The sequence below is a fragment of the Mixophyes fleayi genome, chromosome 2 (genome assembly GCF_038048845.1).
Source record: "Mixophyes fleayi isolate aMixFle1 chromosome 2, aMixFle1.hap1, whole genome shotgun sequence".
Classification (NCBI taxonomy): Eukaryota; Metazoa; Chordata; class Amphibia; order Anura; family Limnodynastidae; genus Mixophyes; species Mixophyes fleayi.
Window position 1 is genome coordinate 30,772,544 of NC_134403.1, and position 19,218 is coordinate 30,791,761.

At 43.2% G+C, this 19,218-nt stretch overlaps 1 protein-coding gene across 3 annotated transcripts in view; it reads left to right on the forward strand.

Annotated features, from left to right (window-relative positions):
• AMOTL1 (angiomotin like 1) overlaps positions 1–19,218 on the forward strand; it is a 132,418-nt gene that overhangs the window by 67,574 nt on the left and 45,626 nt on the right. For 2 of the 3 annotated variants that reach the window (XM_075198748.1, XM_075198750.1), the window contains 2 exons: positions 9,220–9,366; positions 11,571–12,477. In XM_075198748.1, the coding sequence (XP_075054849.1) occupies positions 9,220–9,366; positions 11,571–12,477 (1,054 nt within the window). The remainder of the gene's footprint in view (positions 1–9,219; positions 9,367–11,570; positions 12,478–19,218) is intronic. The other variant, XM_075198749.1, reaches the window with a different exon arrangement.

Here is a 19,218-nt window from a genome sequence, read left to right on the forward strand (position 1 = left end):
TAAGTCTCTTGTTATGCAGCCTATGCACCAGTTTAGTTGCCCTTCTCTTGCTTTTTTTTATCTTTTATTTAGTTGTTTTACCTCTTTTGTGGTATCATTATTGTTTGTATCATCTGCAATAAAATCCATATATACCCTTGTTGACCACAAGAAGAATTACTAATGAATACATTAAACAAAACAGAACTAAGAATGGGTGCACACTGCAGGTTTTTCGCCCGATTATTGGACCAATCATACGATAAATGACCGTTGCGGCCCGATATCGCATTAGTGTGTACGCTCCAATGATGAACGATTATCGCTCCAAAGCTCATCGTATCGTTTCATTTGATTTTTAAACCGGATTAAAAATTTTGTTCAACAATGGTACAATGTTATTCAAATGCTGCAGTGTGTGTGCACTCAGGACCGGTAGTGTCCATAGATCTCTATGGAGTGTGTACGCACTCAGGACCCGCAGTGTCTATAGATCTCTATGCAGTGTGCAGAGTCACCATCTTTTCAGCCCATGGTTATGACAGATAAAGGGCACAGATCTGACGGTAAATCGTGTAAAATGTGTATAGTGTGTACACAGCAATCTGCATGCTGATGGGGACTTTTTTTTTCCCCAGTACTTGATAAAATAATTAAGAATATCGCATCAGGAGAACATTTCTGTAGTGTACCCAGATTTAGGTTCCCAGACCTACCGCTAAGTCTACACTATTGACTACAACACTCTGTCTCCTGTTCTTTAGCAAAAAACTTTATGCATTTCACTATCTGTGAGTTACATCCAAAGATTTTCAGTCTGAATTAATGTTTTGTAGGTTACGGCATTGAACACCTTTCTAAAATCTAAATAAGATCTATCCATCGGTCCAGTACTTGAGATGAGCCACCAGATATAGTTTGACCTGATCTCCCAGCAGCCATCTGTGCAGCCTTGTAATGTTTTAATTGTTTGGCGCTAAATAGTCAAAATTTGTGTTTTCATTCATTTACTTATTATTGTGTGATGGTTATTATATTATTTGTAGTGAAATCCTCTGGAATTGTTCCTGTCAGCAGCGATTGGTTAAAAGGTTTGGTTAATGGCGCTGCAGGCTATGCACTTGGTTATTTTAATACTCTTAGATGTATACCAACAGGACCCATTGCTTATTTGCGTTTAATGTGGAGAGTTTAAGTAAGATCTCTGCTGTAGTAAATCTGTTTTGCGCGTCCAGTACAGTAGGGTATATCCTTCCCCGGATTTTTTAGGTGACTCCTCTGAATTGTCACCAGTACACATAGAGCAGAAATAGTTATTTAGTCAGACCGCGGCTTCTTAGTCTCCCTCGACGTATCTACCCCCTTCAGCTTTCAGCCGTTCTATTCCTTCCTTTGTTTCTTTTTCCTTCCACTAATGTATCATGCAGAACGTTTTGCACCATTTTATCTTGAATTTTAAACTAATATCACAGAACTGGCACCACGCGGTCTGGCAGACTCGTACGGCATACGTCCTTGGGACTCTGACAAAACAAAGCACGTGAAGAAATAAGAGCATTGTGTGTGTGTGTGTGTGTGTGTGTTTGTGTGTGTTTGTGTGTGTATGTAGCTGCAATCGGTGTTACTCATAAGAAAACAAATAATATAAAAAAAATAATCTCCGTCAGCCACATGACAGGTCAATCTTTGAGTAGCATTGTGACATTGATTTATTATTAATATTTACTTATACAGCGCCAACATAATAACATAAATCGCTTTATAAATGGGAGCAAACACAGTAATAAAACAAGACAGACAGGTAAGATGGCTCTGCCTACAAGCTTACTATCTATAGGACAATATGAGGAGAGATTCAAGTCTGTGTCTCATGAACTTGCACGGAGACACATTGCGCGGATGTTACGACAGGAATCTCCGCTCAGTTGTCCTCACACACTCTAGAGGTGCGCAGATAAAATGAACCGAGATTCCTACCGTAATGTCTCCCCCTAGGATTGTGGTACATAAGGTTCAGTGACATGTTTTGCATTTTGGTCCAACCAGATAGCAGTGGAGAAAAGTTCTTATTGGGGTTATGTGGTCCAGTCACTATGTTAGTTTAGTGGTAATCGGGTAGAATAGAATAGAGGTTTGGCAATTGGCTACGGGCAGCACGGTGGCTTAGTGGTTAGCACTTCTGCCTCACAGCGCTGGGGTCATGAGTTCAATTCCCGACCATGGCCTTATCTGTGTGGAGTTTGTATGTTGTCCCTGTGGTTGCGTGGGTTTCCTCCAGGTGCTCCGGTTTCCTCCCATACGCCAAAAACATACTGGTAGGTTAATTGGCTGCTATCAAAATTGACCTTGGTCTCTCTCTCTGTCTCTGTGTGTGTGTGTTAGGGAATTTAGACTGTAAGCTCCAATGGGGCAGGGACTGATGTGAGTGAGTTCTCTGTACAGCGCTGCGGAATTAGTGGCGCTATATAAATAAAATGATGATGATGATGATGGGTAAAATAGCCTAGGGAGGATAAGAGGGTGGTTAGGAGGTTTGATATGATTGCCTGAATTGGCTTGTTTTCAGGAAATGCTTGATATTTTGGAGGTTAATATATATATATTGCTTACAGAGCATTCATGTTTCCCTACATTTAAAATTAGAAATAGATTTATACACATTACTTTTGTCTTATTTAATTCATCCTCAATATGGATATGAATAATATAATATGTTATCTCCCCTCCCCCCCTTTTCCCAATTTTACTTTAAAAACAATTTTATTTTTTGTTGTTGTTGATCCTTTTGTTTCTTCAATAAATGTAAAGTTTAAAGAAAATGAATGAATAGAGATGTCAGGTAGGAATGTGCTGTTAATTGGTGGAAAGATAATTAGCTCAGCTCTTGAAAGATTGAGTTTGAGTTGGCGAGAGGACATCCAATGAAATGCAGGACAGTCGGTAACACGGGCCAATGTAAATGGCGATAGATTCGGAGAGGATGGATACACTTGGGTGTCATCCACGAAGAGGTGATACCGATACACAGAAGAGCTGATTAGTTTTCCAAGAAAAGTGATTTAGATAGAGAAGCTGAGGACTTAGACCCAAGCCTCGTGGTACTCCAACTGATAGAGGACTTAATCAATTTAATGATGATGGTGATGATGATTGGAGAAATAAACAAAAATTGTACTGATAGGTTAAATAAAACATGTATATACCATTGTGGAGGGGTATATAAGAGAGGGAAAACTTTGTATTTAATTGAACACTCTCTTTAAGTAAGGCTAGCACTTTAAAATAAAAGTCTAAGGGTTAGATTTACTAAGCTGTGGGGATGTTGCCTATAGCAACCAATCAGATTCTAGCTTTCATTTATTTAGTACATTCTACAAAATGACAGCTAGAATCTGATTGGTTGCTATAGGCAACATCTCCACTTTTTCAAACCCGCAGCTTAGTAAATCTAGCCCCAAATGTCTTCTGTATTAGAGAGTGTATATAGCAATCAATAGTACATATGGTAAGATTTATATTTGCAAAATGGGGTCTATTTTGCACCTTAAAAGCCCTAGAATCCACATCATGTGCTGCATTTTTTAGCATTCAAATAATTAATGAACTACATGGTATTGTGTTTTATTCGCTTGGTATACCGTCAGTATTTCAATGCTTCTTAGGAAAATCTGGACCAAGATTATTGTTTCTCGATATTCATACTCTAGAATCCTTCAAAGCCATATCTTAGTCTTAGATCCCAATTATATTGTACCACATCTTCGGTGTGCCCCTACTTCAGCTCTTCTCTGCTATCTCATGTGACCAAGTGTCTGTGCTATTTCCACACGGATGTCCCACCGCTACCTAAAGCGCAACATGTCCAAAACAGAGCTGACCGTCTTCGCTCCTTCACCGTCAGTAACACCACAATCTCCTTAGTCTCCCAAACCCGCAGTCTCGGCGTCACCTTTCATTCCGTCTTATTCCTCACATTTAGTTTCTCTCGCAGTCCTTATGTCTCCACCTTGAAATATTGCTAGAATTTGCCTTTTTTTTACCCAAGATGCAACCAAAACTCATCCATTCTCTCATCATTTCCCGCCTCGGCTTCTGCATCCTCTTCTTACCATCATTCCCCTCACCCTTCTATCCCCCCGTACTAAAGACCGCAGCAAACTTGCCGCAGCTGCACCTCTATATACGTCTCCTACCTCATCTTCAAATACCCTTCCACGCGCTCTTGTCAGATCTCATTTAGACTAAACACTTAGCCAGAGAATCACCTGGACTTTTTTGTGGGGGACATCCCTTTTTAATTGCCTTTTCCATATTATTTTATTGTAAATATACTGTTATACAATATATTTGTTATTACAAATCACTTGATCTACTGGGATTTGATTTTCCTTCCTTGTTGTCACAAGCCAATTAAATTGAATAGAGCACTGGTTAAGGAAACCACGACACTTCAGTGGATCGCCATCATATTTCTCAGGAGGAGGGATGCGGAGGCTTCTGGCAGCTGCGGTGCTAGAAGAGATGGTAGGAGCTGAGGCAGTGGAGGATGACGTGGTCGAGGAAAAGAGTAGGTAACGAGGCCTGAAGAGAGTCCAGACAGGAGACCACTCCCAGAATGCATTGCAGCGATTGCGCCTGATTGGATTCTTGCCGTTCCACTCTTGGACCCAGGTGCAGTAATAAATCGCGGGCCGAAGATTCGTCCGGTCCACTCATAGCCAGAGTATTCTGTCACAACTTTCACTAGGAATATCACTGACTGGTATTAGCGCAACTAAACTGAGAGGCGCGGAGTCTAACGCACCACCGGTGTTCGCCAGGGACCCCCGCAAGGAGGTTTGGGCTTTGCTGCGTGTGATGCGCAGGTCACGGTTCTCCCAGATAGTTACCAGCGCAGTGAATGGAGAGTAGTCAAACAGGTCGAGTCGAAACCAGAGGAGCACAGTACAGCGGAGAGAAGGCAAATCGTAGTCAGGAACAGTCCAAGGGTCAAAACCAGTGCGGGCAGCGAAGAACAAGGGATGATCCGGAAGAGAAGTCAAACTATAGCCAAGGAGTCAATACACAGGAGTAACACAGGAACAACGATGCTGGAGCTGGAAGAACCAATACTCTGGCACTAGACATGTGTCAGAGGCTGCTTTATATACCCCAAGGTGCCTCCTGATTGGGTTAGAGAGATTTAGGCGGTTAAGACATGCTGGCTGCAGACAGGTGAGCAGAAATAGCGTTCTGCTGCTAGGCAACAGGACGTGGATTGCGGAGAGAAGGTGTCCGGCTCCCGCGCCTGTGGAGAGCGCGGAGACGGCACCTGACACTTGTCCAGCGTCTCCATCCTACCGCTGTGTCTTGTAACGAGACGGCCAATACTGAAATGTTAAGCGATTCAGCTGCATACTAGAAACTAACTTACTGCGGCAGAATATTATGAGCTGCAGAGGATGAAAGATGAAAGACTGTATTTGAATTAAACTACCCTGTTGTTTGTTCAGTCTTAAGATGAGGTGTTCTCCGTTCATCATGGAGCCTGTGCATTGTCTACACTACATCTGCCTCACTGCTGTTAATCCTGCAGAGGTACCTGTTTGCTGATTTAACCCATCCCCCAGAGCCCCAAGGTGGGAGACATAAGCAGCTGCTGGGCAATTTACCCAGTAACGCTGAAATAGGGCAGCACAGTGGCCTAGTGGTTAGCACTTCTGCCTCACAGCACTGGGTTCATGAGTTCGATTCCCGACCATGGCCTTATCTGTGAGGAGTTTGTATGTTCTCCCCATGTTTTCGTGGGTTTCCTCCGGGTGCTCCAGTTTCCTCCCACACTCCAAAAACACACTGGTAGGTTAATTGGCTGCTAACAAAATTAACCCTAGTCTCTCCCTCTCTGTCTGTCTCCCTCTCTGTGTCTTGGTCTGTGTGTGTGTATGTTAGGGAATTTAGACTGTAAGCCCCAATGGGGCAGGGACTGATGTGAGTGAGTTCTCTGTACAGCGCTGTGGAATTAGTGGCGCTATATAAATAAATGATGATGATGCAATGTAGGTGATAAGGATTGCCCCTATCACCACCGTCCCATGCAAACAGCCGTTACATAACATGTTTTCTGGCTGCTTTTCCCTTCAATGACTTCAAAGCTGACCTTGTACTGCTTTGATCAATGCGCTGATGCATCTCACACCAACTTTGATGTAGTTTATTATCCAGGCATTAAATGAAGGTGTTCTGTGTCTCAGTGTAATTGGGGTGATGAAGTGAATGTGAGTATAATCACTCTTTCCTTCTCGTACCATAATAAACTCCAAATCTTTCATCTAAACAGCTCCATAACTCAGTCCGTTCCACTGGGCCTTAGACCCGCAGTCCGGTAGGTCCTTCCTATAATGGAAAAACTGAGTCCGCGTACTCAAAACAAGCCTGGTGCTTTTGGAGCGGTGCAGTCAGTGACCATATATTGATGTAGTTATAGTAAAAACAAGTTGTAGACGTTTTTACAGCAGTAAAAAGGACAAGGAAATATTTGCCAGAGAATTTTTGTGATGTAATGATGTCAAATGGGGCAGCGTGGTGGCTCAGTGGTTAGCACTTCTGCCTCACAGCACTGGGGTCATGAGTTCAATTCCCGACCATGGCCTTATCTGTGAGGAGTTTGTATGTTCTCCCCGTGTTTGCGTGGGTTTCCTCCGGGTACTCTGGTTTCCTCCCACACTCCAAAAACATACTAGTAGGTTAATTGGCTGCTATCAAAATTGACCCTAGTCTGTTTCTGTCTGTCTGTGTCTGTGTGTTAGGGAATTTAGACTGTAAGTTCCAATGGGGCAGGAGCTGATGTGAATGAGTTCTCTGTACAGCGCTGCGGAATCAGTGGCGCCATATAAATAAATGGTGATGATGATGATGATGAAATGAACAAATATACTCTCTTCCTTCTAATCCAATGACATTTCAGAGAGCACCAATGCTTTGCATATTTTAATATCTTAATATAAGCGAGAGCTGTGATATTGATTGCCTGAAGTAAAAATGAAATATTATCTATAGTAGGTTTAGGCAGCCTCAGGGCATGCTGGGAACTGTAGTTCTGCAATTACTGGATTAATCCTTAGATTCCAATGGAAAATTATGATGTGAATATACAGTAGATTGTAAGCTTGCGAGCAGGGTTCTGTCTGTATGTATTAGCCAGTATTGTTTTATTAATGTTTGTTCCCAATTGTAAAGCACTGCGGAATTTGCTGGCGCTATATAAATAAATGTTGATGATGATGATGATGATGTAGTAGTGTTTGTTTAATAGCCATATCTTTTGTCTACATTTTGTCTTGCAGAAATAGGTGCCCACAATTGCTGCCTAAAACTGGCATAGATCATTTATTGTATTTTGAATATTATTGATCTTTTCTAATGTATGGATAACACCAAGTTATACATAGACGGCAGCGTGCACGGATGTCTCCCAGCTTTAATTCTCTTTATAGCTAGATGAAAAGTTGGAGGTTTTCGGCAAAATGTTGTTTTTCAGCAGCCAGGCAGTATCCATATTTTATAAGCCTTAGTTTCTAAATGGACGCACAGTGGTTTTAAATTAGGAAAAATCTCATGCGGCTGAGATCCCGAACGTGTTGACTTCTAGATAGGCAACCTGCGGCTCACCGAATGTTGTGAGACTACAAGTCACAGCATGCTGTGAGGGTAGGTGAACACCAGTAAAACCAGAAATGGTCACAGACGACCCTGTATAATATTATGCTTCGGACTCTTAAAGGCACACTTACCCTTTTTTACTTGTGGGGGTGGGGCCAAAATTACGTGATTCGAGGTGCCCCGCCCCATCCTGCCCATTAGTCACGCCCCTCTCCCGGACGACGCCTACTGGAAGTAGGCAAGTATGTACTACGGGCCCGAGTAATTAAGGAAAGTAAAGTAACAAATATTAGTAAGTTTTCTCCTGGACAAAACCATGTTACAATACACGCAAACAGATATATGGACTGTGGATAGTTTAAAATCATTTATTATGTAAATTCCTTAATAAAACATACAAAAATGTCATACATAAACACTTAGCTGAATATGTTTGTTTTGTTGCATGAACTATACAACACCAGAACATTTCCATGGACCTGATTCATTATGGAAAGTTAAGTAAAAAATTGAGTAAGTTTTCTTACTCAAGTTTTCTGCACAAAACCATGTTACAATGCAAGGGGTGCATATTAGTTTATTATTTTGCACATAAGTTAATACTGACTGTTTTTTCACACAAATACAGTGGCTCAGTGGCTAGCTCCGATTTCCTCCCACACTCCAAAAACATACTGGTAGGTTAATTGGATGCTAACAAATTGACCCTAGTCTGTGTGTCTGTGTGTGTGTTAGGGAATTTAGACTGTAAGCTCCAATGGGGCAGGGACTGGTGTGAGGGAGTTCTCTGTACAGCGCTGCGGAATTTTTGGCGCTATATAAATAAATGATGATGATGATGATGAAATACTTTATAGCTTAATTTTTATACTGAAACTTAAAGTTATGGCCTTCCCCAACTATAAATCTGTCCACACATGTTAAACTTCGCTCCCCCTCCAATGCATCATGGTTTTGCCAAGGTGCAAAGTTACTCATTTCTTTTGCTTTACTTTCCTCAATGAATCAGACCCAAAGTCTGCTGTCATGAAATACAACTTACTTAACCTCCTTATCTTCTCCCAGAGCCCCCTTGTCCATTATAATGATGTAATCCTCTTGCAGTACAACAGACATGACCTAGCTACTGTGGACCACTCTGACATAATTGAGGGCTTGACATGACATCTTTAGGGGGGGGGGAGGGGGTGTTATGGTCTGGTCTGGTCCAGAAATGTGACGGCAATCCAGCTATGGGGAGGCGGACACAAACCTCTATAACTAATAGTCTGTACCACAGAATAGCTTAAATCTGTGTCTGTCATATTCCGTACTACGCACATTTAGATATGGGCGCTAACTGATCCAAGATGGAGTATGACCGACCACTCCTGTACAGTAACAGTGTATTCTGTGCTGACGTTTCCTAAACTTTTTCCTCAGGTTTATTTTCTGTGTAAATATCTATTTTATCTTGTTAACGTCCTGCAAAACACAGAGCTTGCAGTATACGCCAGTTATAGAGAATACCCTCAGTGTTTGGACATGCATTAACCGTGTATTGTCATGACATGTAGACAGTAGCTGAGTCCAGGCGTGACTAATGTGTTGTCCTTATTTCAGGAGCCCTATCTGCCTACTACAGCCTGTGTGTCCCTGAGTGTGAAGATCCAGTCTATCTATATCAGGAATGTCCTCTGTATGCTGACAACAATGACCCGTCTCCAGTAGCAGCAGAACCAAGCAGCGCTCAGAGAGAACAGGCTGGTGGTATGTCATCCTCTGTCTGCCGTCCATGACAAATGTCTCGGTGACACAGTGGTTAGCATTGCTGTCTCACAGCGCTGGGGTCATGGGTTCGATTCCAACCAAGGCCCTATCTGTGTGGTGTTTGTATGTTCTCTCCGTGCTTGCGTGGATGATGCAAATAATTTACATATTCCCTGTACGGCATTGCGTAATATGACTGGCGCTATATAAATACATGATTAGAATACATGCTTTGAGATATTTTCTTATTTATAGTTTTACAGGGGTCGTTGACCCGAAAATAATATTTTAGATTGCGAACTTGCACAGAGAAATAAGCGCGCATGAAACTGAACGTTATTAGCCGATAGTCACCATTGTGGTCGTCCTGGCCACGCCCCCTTCCATACCTCATGGTGAGTGACACTGGCTGCCATTTACATCATTGGCTGCCAGGTCAGGCATATCTTCCCAATGGAGGTAGCTGCAGGAAAACAGCAACTGGAGTGGTGTCTGTACCTACACAATGCTAATTATTACATTTATTATAATCTACAATATATATATATATATATATATATATATATATATATATAGCCTCTACTCACACAGAATCTGCAATTTAATCATTCCGCTTATTACTTTTTCAGTGATAATGCTGCATTCACTGCCCTCTTATACTCCAATCCAACTTGGATATAATAAAGGCAGCTGTTTTGTGGGTTGACCAAATAGTCATAGGGGCGCAGCCTATGAATTTATTTGGCCTGATATGTATCAGTGATGTCATTGCTTTCGAGTGAACTGATTGGCTGCGCTCATGAATATTCGGTCAGCTTACAAAATGGCTGCCTCTGGTGTGGGCAGATGATTGGTGCGATGGGAGGGCAAGAAATCTGATTAACCTTCAAGCACTGGGGCACAACCTGCTCATTTGAAAGGACCACAGTAATATTCAAGTTGCTTTAATATGTAAAATTTGCAGAATTTACTACAGGAGAAAAGGAACCTATTGGCAATTATGCCATATCTGGCAATATTATTATAAAAAAATTCTCCCTCGGGACAGAAGTGTACATTGTCAGAGGGGGTGTGGCCATCCATGCAGTGGGTGTGGTCACATAAAGAGTGAGCCAGGCCCTTTCCCTGTTACATTTGGCCACCAATACCATTATCATCACCATTTATTTATATAGCGCCATTGATTCCACAGCGCTGTACAGAGAACTCACTCACATCAGTCCCTGCCCATTGGAGCTTACAGTCTAAATTCCCTAACACACACACACACTAGGGTCAATTTTGATAGCAGCCAATTAACCTACTAGTATGTTTTTGGAATGTGGAAGGAAATCGGAGCACCAGGAGGAAACCCACGCAAACACGGGGAGAACATACAAACTCCTCACAGATAAGGCCATGGTCAGGAATTGAACTCGTGACCCCAGCACGGTGAGGCAGAAGTGCTAACCACTTAGCCACCGTGGTAACACATTTTCTTCACCCACACCTCTGTAGTAACACATTTCCCTTACTACAGTAGTGTTTCTGTACGTTGCAAGTATCTGACATACTTCCAGAGGGCCCCAGAAAATGGCCTTTGCAGGCTGCTTGTTGTGCATTTGTGTCTTAAAGGAATAGTCCTTCTTTATGTACTACTTATTTAAACACTTAAATATAATATTCCTGTTTTGCCAATACTTTGCTTAGAGAATTGGTTAGATACACCTCTAGTAGATTGAGGTATTGTTAGAACCAAACAACCTATGAAAATGAAATCTCCTTTTATCATTATGGCTGTATTATCAGCGGTCTTGCGTTCTATAGACTGAAAAGCTATTTTCACCCTGGGTGCAAACCCACCGACTTCAGATGTAGGTACTGTTAGATACATGCTACTAAAAGGTGTATCTAACCAATGGTTTAAGCTACATAAATTGCAGAATATACCCTATGGTTTTTCTGTTACATTTTATTATAAAAATGTGCTCAGTGGTGCGCTATTCCTGTTTATATAAAATGTAGTAGAATAAAACGCATCGAATTCCTGTTTGCGGAACTAGTTCTGCCAGTTTTTCCATCATGTTTAACAATCGTGGTGAAAAAAGTCCTCTAATAAGTAGTTATTAAATTCTACCTGCATAATGTTGATATTATCCAGCTTACAGTTAGTTATCATTATTATGTTCATGGCAGTAATGCTTGTTGTTGACTTTCTTGTTTAGCAGAAGAACAAAGGTCCAACTTCCTACCTCAGGATTATCTCAGGATATCGGAGGTGGAAATGCGAGGTTCTGAAGATGTTGCAACAGGAACCGTTCTCCAGCGCCTGATCCAAGAGCAGCTGAGATATGGCAACCCCAACGAGAACATGAACCTCCTGGCGATCCAGCACCAGGCCACAGGGAGTGCAGGACCAACCAACAATAACACTGCCAATTCCGCTTCATCTACTGAGAACCTCACCCAAGAAGACCCACAAATGGTCAGCCAGTCAGCCCGGCAAGAACCACAGGGGCAAGAACATCAGGTGGACAACACCGTGATGGAGAAAACTCTGAGGACCTCTCAACCCCAACAAAATAATGAGGAGCTACCAACCTATGAAGAGGCCAAGGCTCAATCCCAGTTCTTTAGAGTCCAACCAGGACCTATAGGCCCAGGATTTTACGTTGCTGGCATTGTGGCAAATCATAAATCCAAAACCGAAGGCAGGCCGACCGTAAACCGGGCCAACAGCGGACAGGCTCACCAAGATGAAGCACTTAAAGAACTCAAGCAAGGTCACGTTCGCTCTATGAGCGAGAGGATTATGCTGTCACTTGAGAGGAACGGGGTTAAACAACACTCCTCTACCACAGGTAGCATTAAAGGACTAAAAAATGGGGCATCCTCTCCAGCTCCATCCTCGGGAAAAGGAATGGAACAAAGAGGTCCCCCGCCAGACTATCCCCACAAGGTCAAACAGGCTCCAACGCCGGTGAATAAAATTCAGGAACAAGGACACTATTACAATGAGCAGCAACATCTAATGGTTCATGAAATGATAAAACCTTATCCGTCCTCTCACGCGGCCAGAACTGAGGTGTCTGTTCTTCGTTATCAGCCTCCCCCAGAGTATAACGTAACCAGGTAATGCTGACTTTTCTTTCACGGAATGTTGGAAAATGCAAAGTTCTATAGCTGTGACAGAATTCTATTAATGTCTTGGTGCACATCTATAAGCCCAATTATAACACTTGGTGTAAAAACTCAAAGGTATATACTGTCACAGTAATGAGCCTGCACTAATCCAGCAGCTCAACTGCAATATTGTGTTTGTGTTTGTGTCTTCTTAAAGGGATTGTGAGCTTTATTTAGGCCCTCCAGAGGGCATGGACAGCAATTACAAGATAATGCTGTGGGTCCCTGGTTAAGGTCTACTTTAGGTTTTGGTGGGTATACTCAATAGCGATGTTGGGCTGTCCTAACGTGAAACAGTCCCTCGTACATTCAATAGCTCTCTCCATTCATGGTCGCATATTGGCTCTGTGAGATGACAATTTTTCTCAAGAGTTAAAAATGAGGCTTCCTCTTTCTCATGCTCTAAAGCCCGGGATATAACTGGCCTAGAAAATGATATGAGAAAAATCAAAGGAAACTTGTTCATCCATCTAACTGAGATCAGCCAAGATCGTGGGAGTGATACCTTTGGGATTATTTAATTGTACTTACCCTGAGAAATAAATTACGATGTTAGATATGGCTCGTTTATAATTAGTACTGGTATATCTAAATTTATACAGGGCTGAGCAAACCCCAGGAGTCAGTTATCCTCTGGGCTTAACATGTGTTGCTGGCCATTAATTTCTGTTGATCTCAAAAGGTACACAAATTCCCTGGCTCTGACTGTTAGATTTGAGTGCAGATCATTAAACTCTGAGTGCACAAGCAATTATTAGAAATGGGTTACATTGCTGTGCTCATATAAATACATACATAAGAAAGCAGAAACCAAATGATTATGTGAATTGGCTCTTAGGTCTTATTTAATAAAAAGGTGCAAGTAGAACATGTGCTCTTGTGATCCATATACAGTCCTTGCTGGTGGCTAGTATACAATGCAGACACCTTTCTGGTGAAAAGCATTTAAACAGATTATAATCTGGTGGCTAGTGCTTAAAGCAGACCTTTAGTTTAGTGGCTAGTGTATGGCAGGACCTCCAACACGGTGGCTAATGTATGGCAGGACCTCCAACCTGTGGCTAGTGTATGGCAGGACCTCCATCTTGGTGCCTAGTGTATGGCAGGACCTTCAACCTGTGGCTAGTGTATGGCAGGACCTCCAACCTGATGTCTAGTGTATGGCAGGACCTCCAACCTGGTGCCTAGTGTATGGCAGGACCTCCAACCTGGTGCCTAGTGTATGGCAGGACCTCCAACCTGGTGACTAGTGTATGGCAGGACCTCCAACCTGGTGACTAGTGTATGGCAGGACCTCCATCCTGGTGCATAGTGTGTGGCAGGACCTCCAACCTGTGGGCTAGCTTGTGGCAGGACCTCCAACCTGTGGGCTAGTGTGTGGCAGGACCTCCAACCTGTGGGCTAGTGTGTGGCAGGACCTCCAACCTGTGGCTAGTGTATGGCAGGACCTCCAATCTGGTGCCTAGTGTATGGCAGGACCTCCAATCTGGTGCCTAGTGTATGGCAGGACCTCCAACCTGTGGCTAGTGTATGGCAGGACCTCCAACCTGTGGCTAGTGTATGGCAGGACCTCCAATCTGGTGCCTAGTGTATGGCAGGACCTCCAATCTGGTGCCTAGTGTATGGCAGGACCTCCAACCTGTGGCTAGTGTATGGCAGGACCTCCAACCTGTGGCTAGTGTATGGCAGGACCTCCAATCTGGTGACTAGTGTATGGCAGGACCTCCAATCTGGTGCCTAGTGTATGGCAGGACCTCCAACCTGTGGCTAGTGTATGGCAGGACCTCCAACCTGTGGCTAGTGTATGGCAGGACCTCCAATCTGGTGCCTAGTGTATGGCAGGACCTCCAATCTGGTGCCTAGTGTATGGCAGGACCTCCAACCTGTGGCTAGTGTATGGCAGGACCTCCAACCTGTGGCTAGTGTATGGCAGGACCTCCAACCTGTGGCTAGAGTATGGCAGGACCTCCAACCTGTGGCTAGAGTATGGCAGGATCTCCAATCTGGTGGCTAGTGTATGGCAGGACCTCCAACTTGGTACCTAGTGTATGGCAGGATCTCCAATCTGGTAACTAGTTCCTGGCCGGACCTGTACCTCCAATCAGGTATCCCGTGTATAGCTGTTTGTACTGTTTCCTGTCTAAAACTATTTGCAAATCAAAAAGTTTGGAGCTGACAGTTAGATGTTACTTACTGCTGGAGGCTTTCCCTTACGAGCAGGGGACAAGGCCGTTAGAGATTAGTGCTGGAAGGGGCCCCAGAGCTACCAAGGTTTATAGTGCTGGGCCCCCCTTCAGCCACAGATCTCTCAGGCCCAGTGCTCGGCCTCCTCCTGTCCCCCTGTAATGACAGCCTTACAGTTATTCTTCCCCCTGGGTGTGTAAGAAGTAAATCAGCCGTTCAGTCTTCATGGCCAGTCCAATCATGTGACCGATAGAAATGGTGCAATGATGCTACAGGCCACAATATTTGAGTGGTTGGACCTTTGATCTCCTGGCATGCATGAGCAACCTGTAGCTTGTAGTTCCACCACAGCTGTAGACAACTCAGTGCTTAAAGGGGTTTTGCACTTAGTAAGCCCCCCCCCACCCAATAAAATTACGATTAGTGTCATTCACTTGGGCCCCCCCATCATTCAATGTGTTTAGCAGTGGCCTGACACTTACATATAGCCAGGGCCTCTGCAGATTATCTTTGGTGCTGCTTTGCTCTCTCTGTAGTAGGAGATAATTGAAAGTCTTAGAGGTTCTACGGCACTCCAGGTATTCTGAGACTACAAGCTCCAGCATGCTTTGCCACGCAATAGCAAGCTGATTGCATAGGCAGGGTATGCAGGGACTTGTAGTTTCACAACACTTGGAGAGCCGCAAATCCACACCTGTCCTACGATGATGAACCGCTACACATTAGCACTTGGACTCTAATAAATAAGGGAGTAGCAGAGCCTGTAATGACCAAATTAAGTTATAATTGGATAAAAAAATAAATTAATATAATATTGGCATTCCCAAGTAATGCTTTTTGATTTTTCAAACATACACTTAAGCAGTGTAATGTAACTCAGTACAGTTCTAGTTCATTAATTAAATTGCAACCTCAGTCATTTTGGGATAAAAATAAAGAAACTGAAAAGAAAGCTTGGAACATAACCCATATGGAGATTCAGTACTGCACGTCTTCAGGCTAGGAAGACCATTAACATCAAATCATTGCTGATTTAAGATGACAGTGGGGTTTCTGTGCTGGTTTTGGACACAGCACTGACTAAAGCACGGTTATATTGACTTACAACGTGACTTAGCTGCAGTTCCGTTATACCATTGTTTCGATCAGTCAGCATAGGCTATTAAAGAATTTTAGCTAGTAGAGATATGAGAATGTATCAGGTCCTTTGTGTTCGCTGGCTATGGAGAGAATATAGAGCCTGATTCCTTAATGAAAGTTAAGTAAAAAATTAATTAAGTATCTTCTGGACAAAACCATGTTACAATGCAAGGGGTGCAAATTAGTTTTCTATTTTGCGCATAAGTTAAATACTGTCTGTTTTTCATGTAGCACACAAATACTTGATAGCTTATTTGTACACTGAAATTTGAAGTTGATATTTGTGTGCTACATGAAAAAACAGTCAGTATTTAACTTATGTGCAAAATAGAAAACTAATTTGCACCCCTTGCATTGTAACATGGTTTTGTCCAGAACACTAGTTACTCAATTTTTTACTTAACTCTCCTTAATGAATCAGGCCCAAAGTCACGAATACCGCTTTCATACTGCCGCCCCGCAATTTCCCGGGTTTTTCAAGCCGTGTTTTTGTCGAGTCTCCAAGCGTCTCGGCTCAGAGACCCCGTTCACCCTGCACCTTGGACCCCGGAGTTTCCCTGGTCAACCCCATTCATACTGAACATGGGTCTGCCCTCATCACAAGAGGAGGTTTCATTGGCTGAAAAATACTGAGGTCATTTAAAGGGGACTAGTTTTTTTGCACACAAAGATGAGGTCAAAGTGGGTGGTGACTGTTCACAGCATTGCTTTAATCATGGCCGACGAGTCACTTTTGTGTAGCCCGAAGTTCATGTTTAATAACGGTGCATAACGATGACGTCATCTTCAAGCGTCCCAGACACCCAATCAGCTGCTTTATGTGAGACTCGGGTTGAAAAACCCAGGTCCCACCATTCATACTGCAGGCTAACCAGGGCGGACACGGGAATTACCCCACCAAAAGCCCTGGATCTAAATCCCGGGACTTTTCACTAACACCATTCATACTGCACCTAAACCCGGGTCTTCTAGGCTCGCCCCATCAAGAGCCCGGGTTTTTCATGCGGTATGAGTGGGGTATAAGTTTATTCAGAGACACCACCCAAATTAGTGACACAGTCACGCTGTAAGAATGACAAACAAAACATGTAGTTTTTTTCTTCCTAATGAAATCGGAATGTTCAGATGTTGTATTATTAGCACAATAAAATATTATTATATTGAAGGTTTTTCAAACAGATTTTATCTGTCAGTGTAATCATCCTCCCCTTAATTGGCCTCAATTTGATTACCTAGTGTTAGATCAGTTCTAACCCCATTAGCGCAAGTATGATCAGCCAACCAGGACAGAGTGGGCCTTGTTTATTACCAAACGCAAAACGAATGTTCGTTTTTTTAAACCCGCGCATGTCTATGGGGTATACGAACGTCTGTATTGAACAAGAAACAAATGATAAGATGCGTCTGGGGATGAATACGGGTCTAGGTCAGCTCTGCTGTTACAGACAAGACACTGTCCTGTTCTGGGCATGCGCAGAATAATTGTACGCATTATATTATTATAATTATTATCATTATCCTTTATTTGTTGGGCGCCACAAGAGTTCCGCAGCGCATTACACAGCACAAACAGTAGACTTTACAGGGTAAAACATTACTGAACAGTAAACAAAAATACCAAAACTTCAGAAGCTCCAGGCAGGCTAATGCAGTAAGGACGGAGCAGAAGAACAGGTATGGAGACAGGAGGGGAGGGGGCCCTGCTCAAATGAGCTTACATCCTAAGGGAGGGTGAACAAAACTCAGGTACAAAGGGAGCCAGTTGAAGAATAAGGGAGAGAAAAGGGCCGGGAGGAGAGAGGGGAGAATGGGTTAGGTGGAAGGTTGGTGGGCTTTGAGGAACAGGTGAGTTTTTAGTGCCCGTTTGAAGGAGCATAGATTGGGTGAGAGATGGATGGAGCGAGGCAGTGAAGGGGGGCTGCACAGGAGAAGTCTTGGGTTCTGGAGTGGGAAGAGGTGACCAGAGTGGAGGAGAGGCGACGGTCATTGGACGCAACAAATCACCAGTTACGCTCCTTAATGATCGCGGCGCAGTATGCGCCCCCTGTACTTTGCAATGTGGTTTCTTGGTGAAATGATCTTCGCGAGTTGATCCCCACTTCCAATTATCCAGTGAATGGTCCGAATGCTGGGATCCCATAGTGCGTGGACACAGTTAGAACTGCAGTGGTTATCTCTGTGACTTTTCTCTCTCTGGCTCAATCGCTTCTTAATTTTTCACTGTGTTGCAAAAGAATTGGTTGTATTAGCGCTAATTACCAGATACACACAATTTATGAAGGAGAAGAGGAAAATAAGTACTGTATAAGAGGAAATGGTTTTGGGGGCAGTGACATAATTACCACTGAAGCACCCCATGTGGGTGATATGGGCCCCGTTGATGTGGGGGGCCTGGCAAAACTGGTCCATATAGTGGATGGACCAGTTCCAGAACGGAGAGCCCAAACAGTGCTTCGCCGAGCGGGGGCCGCCCCCCACCCCACGCAGAAGAGCAGAGCGGGGGGCCGCCCCCCCCATGCAGAAGAGCAGAGCGAGCGGGGGGGCCGGCATAGCGGATGAGTGGGCATCATCGGGCCCTACACTTCCCAAAGATTTGCTATGTGGCTCAGTGAACATGTGTTATGTCCCTGAGATAAAAGTTCAAATGATAACATAAGTATATGTAGATTGTAAGCCTGAGAACAGGGCCTGCTTACCTCTCTGTCTGTATTACCCAGTATTGTTTTATTACTGTGTTTGTTTCCAATTGTAAAGCGTGACGGAACATGCTGGCGCTATATAAATAAATGTTGATGATGATGATATGCAAAGATGGTGTTAATATATTAAAATGATATGTATTCTTCTACAGGCTTAATACTTACCCATACACCTTTATCCCCAATGGATTCTATACGTTCTATTTTAGAATAGTGCGTTGTAGACATATTTATTTTTATCATCTTATATCGATATTGTATTATACCAGTCGTAGGCACCTTGCGGCTCTCTAGCTGTTCTGGTAGGACCCTTTGCTGGCACTTGTAGTTCTACAACAGCTCTAAACCCACAGGCTGCCCAGCCATATATTATACAATATATTACAGTGCTATTAAAGTGAATTTTTTTTTTAAAAGTAATATTAAACTCTGTGAATGATTCATTCCTGCTATGGTTTAATGTCTTATTGATTGGATTAGGTCACTGCCTCCAAGTGTCTACATGATCGGAGCCACATTTGTATTATAACTAAGGTTGCCGGCCAAATTATAAATGATCTAATACAACAGGATCTATGAAGGTCTTCGGGGAAGGCGGGGGCCAGTGCCTTTAAAAAAGAATAAATTCTGTCTTGCAGGCCTTTAATTGGACAGTGATAAATCAGAT